Source organism: Juglans regia, chromosome 14 (genome assembly GCF_001411555.2).
Source record: "Juglans regia cultivar Chandler chromosome 14, Walnut 2.0, whole genome shotgun sequence".
In the NCBI taxonomy this organism is placed as follows: domain Eukaryota; kingdom Viridiplantae; phylum Streptophyta; class Magnoliopsida; order Fagales; family Juglandaceae; genus Juglans; species Juglans regia.
This window is the reverse complement of record NC_049914.1, coordinates 19074806-19083661: the sequence shown is the minus strand read 5'-3', so window position 1 is coordinate 19083661 and position 8856 is coordinate 19074806. Positions and strand designations below refer to the sequence as shown.

Below are 8856 nucleotides of genomic sequence, written 5' to 3'. Positions count from 1 at the left end.
TTTGCTGATGACTGCATTTTGTTTGGAAGAGCTTTAGCAGATGAGTGGATTAAAATCCAAGAATTATTATTGAAGTATGAAAAAGCATCAGGGCAGTTTTTGAACAAGGAGAAAATAGCAGTTTTTTTCAGTTCTAACTCAAGGGCTAAAGAAAAAAGGAAGATCTTGGTGCTAGGAGGCTCAGTTATAAAAGGTAGCTATGAAAAATATTTGGGTTTGCCCCCTGTTGTAGGGAAATCCAAGTACAATATATTTAGAGGTATAAAAGAAAGGGTGTGGAAGAAGATTAGTAATTGGAAGAACTCATTTATGTCTTCAGCAGGAAATGAGGTTTTGATCAAGGCCGTATTACAAGCAATTCCAACATATACTATGAGTGTGTTTAAACTTCCAAAAAACCTGTGTAAGGAATTAAACTCTCTTATGGCAAATTTCTGGTGGGGCAACCAGCCTAGCAGCAGTAGTATTCACTGGTGCAGCTAGGAAAAACTTGGAAAATCAAAAGGGAGGGGAGGCTTGGGTTTCAGAGATCTTAAGAGCTTCAATGTGGCTCTGTTGGCCAAACAAGGATGGAGGTTCTTACAGAATCTAGGGAGTATGGCAGCCAAGATTTTCAAGGAAAAATACTTCAGCTCAGTCTCTTTGTTTGAAGCTAAGTTGGGTTACAGACCCTCATTTATATGGAGGAGTGTATGGGGGGCTTTGAAGTTGTTAAAAGAAGGTTTAAGGTGGAGAGTTGGGGATGGGAGTAGCATAAGGATATGGGGGCAGAAATGGCTTCAAACACCCTCATCTTACTGTGTGCAATCTCCTTGCTCGATACTAGATGAGGAAGCAAAAGTCAGTGAGTTGATCTCTGAGGGAAAATGGAATATGCAGCTGATAGAAAGAATTTTCAATCAAGAAGAAGTGGAACAGATTTGTAGCATCCCTATTAGCAAGCTAAATTCTGAAGATAAAATGATTTCGAGAGGTACCAAGAAGGGACAATTTTCTGTTAGCAGTGCATACCAGATGGAAATGAATAAGAAAGAAGTAATGGAGAGTGAAAGTTCAAAGGGCAGAGAAGGGGATACTCGATGGCAGGAAATATGGGGATTGAATATTCCAGGGAAGGTCAAACTTTTTATGTGGAGAGCTATAAAGGAGTTACTAGCAACTAGAGTTAACCTGTCTTTGAGGAAAATAACAGACAGTTCAAAATGCCCAATCTGCAAAAATGATGATGAAACATTGATGCATGCAATTTGGTTCTGTCCAGCAGCAGCAGATGTTTGGTTAGAATCAAACATTGTCATACAGAAGTGGAGCTCATATGAAACTGACTTATTAGAATTATGGGACAGTTTGGTGGAGAAGGTAAGCAAAGATGTGTTAGAGGAGACTGCCATGGTTATGAGGAACATCTGGTTAAGAAGAAATGAGTTCATCTTTGAGGGAGTTTTCAAAAGTCCAAGCCAAGTTATAAAAGCAACCAGAGATGAATTGAGAGTTTTCCAACTGGTTCAACAGAATGCAAGACAGTCTCCAGTTCCAAGAGTAGAAAGAGGGGCTATTCTGTAGAGCAGACCAAGAGAGTCCTTTGTTAAAGCAAATTGGGATGCAGCAGTGTCTAAAAAAGACAGAAAGGTGGGGCTCGGGGTGGTTATTAGAGATGAGGAATGGGAGATTTTGGTTGCTGCAAGAGAACAGAAAAATTTCTTGACAGATTTTGCAACAGCTGAATGTCTTACACTGTGGAAAGCCATGGAAGTGTATAGAGAGCTCAATTTCAACAGAGTTTTATTCGAGGGAGATGCCCAAGTTATAGTGAATGCTGTCAAAAAGGGGATGAGGATTATTCCTCTTATGGGAGTGTAATTGAAGATGCCAAAAAGTTGTTAAAAGCTACAGAGAACTAGAGTGTTAATTTTGTTTATAGGGAAGCAAATGAGGCAGCTCATGCTTTAGCTCATGAAGCTTTACTTTTACATATAGATATAGTTTGGATTGAAGAGATTCCTAATTGTATCAGGAGTATCATCTGTAAGGAGAAATACTGTAATGAGGTTATAGTTCAATGAATGAATACAGAGGTATAGTTTCAAAAAAAAAAAAACCAACTTATTATAATCAAATCAATACAATAACTACCCATCAATACAATAAAAATAAATCTATACATAAACCAAACTATTTACAAAGCTGAGGAAGTACAATTTTTTCAGTTTCTAAAAATCCACTTAACAACTTTGGAATGAAAAATGAAAAACACACAACACTTTATACAACATTTTATACAACAATGTTTTAAAAGGAGGGGTATTTTTGTAAAATATCTTATAAAACTAACATCATTTTACAAAAATACCCTTATTTTATAACGTGTATTGTGACAAGTGTTGTGTAAAGTGTTGTGTGTTTATCACTACTCCTTTGTAATATCACCATAAACCTCCCAATGAGCCATCAAACCTTCCGCACTTATTTTTGCAAGATAATCCGCCGAAGAATTTCCTTCTCGATAAATATGATGAAATGTCACATTCATCCCTCTCAACAACTCTTGAATATCTTCCCAAAAAATCTTCCAAATATCATATCGAGCATCTCTTTATCAATCAACCATTTTATAACCAACATAGAATCCATCTCAATATCAAGATTAAGGAAGCCAAAAGACTTTGCAAACCTTAATTCAGACAACAATCCTAATAATTCTACTTTGTTATTCATCCCATCACCAAAAAAATTAGAGAAAGTAGCCAAAAAATTACCATGATGATCACGGAAGACGCCCCCTGCTCCCATCGCACCTGGGTTACCAACACAACTTCCATCTGTGTTTAACTTTATTCAGCCAGCAATAGGAGGATGCCATCGAACAAAAACAGGCAGCTTCAAAGGCACCCGCTTGAAAGGAACTTCTAGCATTTTCAGGATCATTTGATCTCGGCTCTTGAACTCCTCCTTATCTTTCAATTTCTTCGCCGACTAGCCAACATGGTATTTAATTCTCGCCTAGATCACTTGAACTGATTCACAAAGATCTTCCATTCTCGATTTGCACCTTCAGTTCCATAAGCACCATATAACAATACATGGTATGATACCAAGTAGTGATCCAACTTTTGTAGCATTCTTAGCTTTGTGGAACCAGCAGTCCAATCTATCTCACCATCCCATTCCTCGCATGGGTTGTAAACCCACACAATTAAAAACTTTTTCCCAGATCAGTTCAGCAAACTCCCCTCTTGCCAAAATATGGTTTAAATCCTCATACTCCCCAATGAAACAACAATTGCATTTGGAGACAATAGGGATTCCAATCTTGCGAACATTATCATCCACACTCAATGCATTCAAAAATGCTTTCCATACCATTACCAACACTTTTTTGGGTAAGGAAGAATGCCATACCCACTTCGACTATGTAACCTCCAAAACCCGAATACGTAAACAAGATGAAGCCCATTTTGTAGCAAACTTCCCGTCTACATTTTCAGTCCACACCAAAATATCCTCACCATCCTTATGTGGACCCAAGCTTTACATAATAGAGTAAACTCAATCTGCACCAACTAGCCCACAAGCAAGTCGAAGTCCCATTCATTGTCAAGTTTGCACTCTTGAATCAGAATCTTTGGGAATGGACCTGTCGAAACTTGATTTTTTAAAGGCCCCCCATTGGACCATTTATCATGCCAAAAAGAAATTCTACCCTCTCTTATTTTCCAATGAGAATGATTTAGTGCCAACGGTAGACTCCTCACAATCATACGCCAATTTTTTGAGCCTTTACAGGATCAACCAACAACACATGATTATCCTTCACATATTTAGCTCAAAAAAAATTCGCCCAAAGAGATTTCTCATGTAAAAGCTTCCATGCAAATTTGAAATGTAAAGAAAGTTGAATATCCTCCAACCTTTTTATGCCTAAACCTCCTTCCTCAATTGGGAACCACATTTGCTTCTAAGACTGCCAACAACGTTTATCACGCCCATCCGAAGAACCCCAAAAAAATTTCCCAAGGCATCCATTTATTCTCTCCAAAACAACTTTAGGAACATGTATACAGGGAAGTAAGTGAATCGGCAAGCTCATCAAAATTTCCCGTATCAAAATCAACCGTGCGCCTTGAGACAATAAGCTAGATTTCCAACCAACGATTCTATCACATATTTTATGCACCAGGTCATCTAAGTGAACAACCTTCAGCCTACTTGAGACAATCGGAACACCCAGATAGCGAAAAAGAAAACTTCCTTCATGAAAACCAGATACACGCAAAAGTTCCCGACGCTGAACTAGGTTGATTGTCTTGGAGAAATGAAGAGATGACTTGCCAACACTAATTTTCTGGCCTGACCAGCTTTTGTAAAGATAAAAAAATTTCAGAATATTCCACAGCAATTTAAGACTACCATTTGTAAAGATAACCATATCATCCGCATAAAGCAGACGAGAGATGAGTGGAACGCCTCGTGGATGTGAGAAAGGCTCAATCTTACCTTCTTTAAAACCCCGTTTTAGCAACCTGGATAAAACCTCCTCTACTAAAATAAATAGAAGAGGAGAGATAATGGGTCACCTTGTCGAAGTCCCCTCCCACCTTTGAAAAATCCTTTAGCGACACCATTCATAACCACCAAGAACCAAGGTGAAGAAATACAATTATGAATCAACTCACATACTTGCAAAGAAAACCCAAAAGCTTCCACCACATGCAATATAAAATCTCATTCAACACTATCATATGCTTTTGCCACATCCACCTTCATCAAGACGTTCCCATTTCTCCTTTTGGAATTAATAGAGTGGACCATTTCTTGAATCAAACTAATGTTGTCAAATATACTTCTACCAGGGAGAAAAGCTCCTTGCTCAGGCAAGATCAATCAAGAGAAAATAGGAGTAAGTCTTTGCACAAGTATCTTAGAGCAGATTTTGTATATAACTGAGCACAAACTAATTGTGTGAAACTTGTCAAAGCTAGTTGGATTATCAACTTTAGGAATAAGCACCAAAGAGGACGTTGAATAAAATCGAGGGAAAGCCTTTCCACTAAAAAATTCTCTAATAGCATCCAACACATCCATTTTCACAATATCCCAACATGATCTAAAAAAACCCGCTCCAAAACCATCTAGACCCAGACTATTATCAATGGGAATAGCAAAAATTAATGTAGCATATTATATGATTTAAGGCATTTTCTCCTCTGGGTTCATTTTCAATGTCACAAATTGAATGTGTATAATTTCATTTTCAACAATATCTTAAATTTTATTGAAGATTTTTTTGGGATAATATAGCTAGTTATTTCCTCTATGCAGATGAGCAATATTAAAGTACTTAATTTATCGAGATTTTACGTGCAACCCAATAATATGGAAACCAAATAATTACTATATATTCACTACTATTGGAGCAATGCACGGAACTAAAGTAACAGATGAAACAGAGCCATCTGAAACAGCATCTGAGGCGTACACAACAGCAACTGAAATTGAAGCAGTTGAATCCTCTGCTGAACCAAATCAACAACTATCATGATTCCTGGGATTTTTATCTCTTATTTAAATTCAAATACTTCCGCAAATTTCAGTTATACTTGTGTATTATATATTGATCTATCTGTACACTTTACGATTCAATACAATTGAAATATTCAAGCCTCTGTTTCTTTTAAACTTCACAGGGTATCAGTCTAACCAGACCAATGTCACTATTTATCCCTCTCCTTTCACTATGTCTATTTCTCCCAATTCCTCCACATCTAAGCCTCACGCATCTCCTCTTCCTCTCTTCAATCCCACCACCTCTCTCAATATCACGAAACTTAGCCGACAGAATTATCTCATTTGGAAAGCTACCATGCTTCCATACTTAAATGGTCAGAAAGTTTTCAGTTATGTGGATGGCACCCTCAAACAGCCACCACAAGAACTACGTGCTATTGATGGCACCACCTCTCCGAATCCTCTGTTTGAAACATGGGAAATTCAAAATAACTTAATCTTAAGCTGCATCAACGCTTCTTTTATTGATGAAGTCCTTGTGCAAGTTGTGCATTGCACTTCGTCACATGCAGTTTGGACTGCCCTCATCTCTACCTTCGCTTCCCAATCACGGGCTCAAGCTATTCATGTACGCTCCCAACTCTTTAATGCCTGTAAGACCACCCAAATGGCCAGTGAATACTTCATGCAGATCAAGCGCATTGCCGATGATCTTGCCTTTGCCGAACAACCCTTAAGATGTGATGACATTATCAGATATATTCTTGCTAGCCTTGGACCTGAATATGACTCCCTCATCACCACGGTTTCTGCCCGCGATAACTCTCTGCCGTTGGAGGAAGTCTATTCCATGCTTCTCAATTGTGAGGCACGCATTCGACACCACTCTCAAACATTTAATTTAGCTAATCCCTCAGTGCATGTTGCTGCAAAATCCTCAAACTTCACCAGCTCCCGTGGCTGTGGTTCACCCACTTTCCGAGGCAATGGGCGTGGCCATGGCTCAAGTCGAGGTAATTCTTCTTTTTGTACTCCCTCTAATCCAAACTTGTGGTGTCAAGTTTGTGAGAAACCAGGATATACTGCATCCCGATGCTACAAACGTTATGACCCTCATTTCCTCCCATCGCCACCACGACAAAATGCTCGAGCCAATCTCTCTACTGGCCAAAATAGCAAGCAACTTATCAAGAGTGGCATGCTGACACTAGAGTAACTCACCATCTAACAAACAATCTGCACAATCTCAATCTCTGTGCCTATGAGTATGTTAGGACAGATCAAATTCAAGTTGGTGATGGATTAGGTTTGACAATAACTCACTCTGGCACTGCCTCTCTACCTACACCTTCCAAATCTTTTGTTCTTGATCAAACCCTTATTGTTCCACAAATCACAAAAAATCTACTCTCTGTTAAAAAATTTACTAAGATAATAATGTTTATTTTCAATTTCACAATTCTTTTTTCTGATCAAGGACTACTCGGTGAACATCTTGCATAAAGGTCATAGCAAACATGGGTTGTACTGCTTTTCACAACCTCTCCAACAAACTATTTCTTCTGCTTTCATTGGTGTTCGTGTTTCTATTTCAGATTGGCATCGTCGCTTAGGCCATGCCTCCTTTCGCACTGTCAATCATGTGCTGCATGCAAATAAACTTCATGTTGGATCCAATAAGAGACAACGTATCTGTTCTAAATGTGAGATGACCAAGAGCCATAATTTACTGTTTTCATCTTCTATTAATTTTTCTGCAAAGCCTTTGGAACTAGTTCATTCCGATGTATGGGGCCAAGTTCTGTTATTTCCAATTATGGTTCTCATTACTATGTTTGTTTTTTGAATGACTTTACTAAATTTATTTGGATGTTTCCTTTGAAACAAAAATCTGATGTTGAAACCATTTTTCTCTAGTTTCAAACATACATAGAACGCCATTTTAAAACCAAACCATTTTGAAACAAAAAAAAAAAAAAAAAATTAAACTGATTGGGGTGGTGAGTATAGACGACTAAACACCTATTTTAAAAACTCAGGCATACAACATCGTCTTTTATGTCTTTATACACATGAACAAATGGGTTCGATTGAACGACATCACCGTCAAATAGTGGAAATGGGTCTTGCCTTGCTAGCCCACTCTCACCTCCCTACCTCTTATTGGGAAGATGCTTTTCAGGCTGCCACTTATATTATTAATCGATTACCTACCAAAATTTTGCAAAATCAATGTCCTTTTGAAAAAGCTTATAAACAAAAACCTAACTACAATTTTATGCTTATTTTTTGGTGTACTTGTTAGCAAATTTATGTCCATATAATAAACACAAGATTGATTTTCGGTGGAAAACATGTATTTTTATTGGTTATAGTCTCTCACATCAGGGCTACAAGTGTCTCGATTTATCTACAGGAAAAATATTTGTATCAAGACATGTATTTTTCAATGAGTCATATTTTCCTTATAAAAATTCCAAATCTTCATATACACATATCGAACCACCTTCAGCTTCACTACCTTTGAATTTAAATTCAACGCCTCCACGTCCTCTAACCCCTTATGCAGGTACTAATTCTTGTTCCAATGATCCACTACCAACTTCATTTGATCTGAATACATCTACTTGGGTACTGGATACCGAGATCCCAGATGTAACAACAACTCCAGCAAAACCTGCCACTTGCGCATCAGATCTTGCTGATCATCCTTCAATTCCTCCAAATCAACCAGCTGCCCCTCGATGCATGATAACTCGTTCTCAGACCAACAATCTCAAACCACGACAACCCTTTGTTGGCATGGTAAAGTATCATTTACCAAAATGTTTGATTTCAAAATATAATTCACCACTCACAGAGCCAACCTCATTCACCGAAGCATCTAAGCATGCTTCCTGGCGTGATGCAATGAACAGTGGATTCAATGCCTTGCTAAAAAATGGAACTTGGGATTTGGTTCCACCGAAGCTTCATCAAAATCTTGTGGGGAATAAATGGGTGTATCGGATCAAAACTCTTGCAAATGGACATATAGAGTGATTCAAAGCTCGCCTCATTGCAAAGAGGTACCACCAACAAGCCAACATTGATTTCTCGGAAACTTTTAGCCCGGTGGTAAAACCCAGCACCGTTCATCTTGTTTTGTCTCTAGCAACATCAAAAGGGTGGCCACTTCACCAACTAGACATTCAAAACGCTTTGCTCTATGGAGATCTCCAAGAGGAAATGTATATGCAGCAGCTGCAAGGATTCACAGATCCAGATTTTCCCCACCATGTATGTCGATTGCATAAAAGTCTCTACAGCCTTCGTCAAGCACCCTGTGCTTGGTTCTCAAAGCTCACAGAA

At 38.3% G+C, this 8856-nt stretch overlaps 1 protein-coding gene across 1 annotated transcript; it reads left to right on the top strand.

Annotated features, from left to right (window-relative positions):
- The first annotated feature begins 5860 nt into the window (after positions 1-5860).
- LOC108988264 lies at positions 5861-8547 on the top strand. Its single transcript, XM_018961479.1, has 3 exons — positions 5861-6518; positions 7101-7193; positions 8075-8547. The coding sequence occupies exons 1-3, from the start codon at positions 5861-5863 to the stop codon at positions 8545-8547; spliced, it is 1224 nt and encodes a 407-aa protein (XP_018817024.1).
- Positions 8548-8856: the final 309 nt, after the last annotated feature.

Bases quoted from the DNA above. Each gene is read 5' to 3' on its own strand.
- LOC108988264 (XM_018961479.1), top strand. From the start codon at position 5,861: ATGCTTCCATACTTAAATGGTCAGAAAGTTTTCAGTTATGTGGATGGC. The intron at 6,519-7,100 runs GTAATTCTTCTT...TTTCTATTTCAG, and splicing joins TGGCCATGGCTCAAGTCGAG to ATTGGCATCGTCGCTTAGGC. The intron at 7,194-8,074 runs GTATCTGTTCTA...CCCCTTATGCAG, and splicing joins TGGATCCAATAAGAGACAAC to GTACTAATTCTTGTTCCAAT.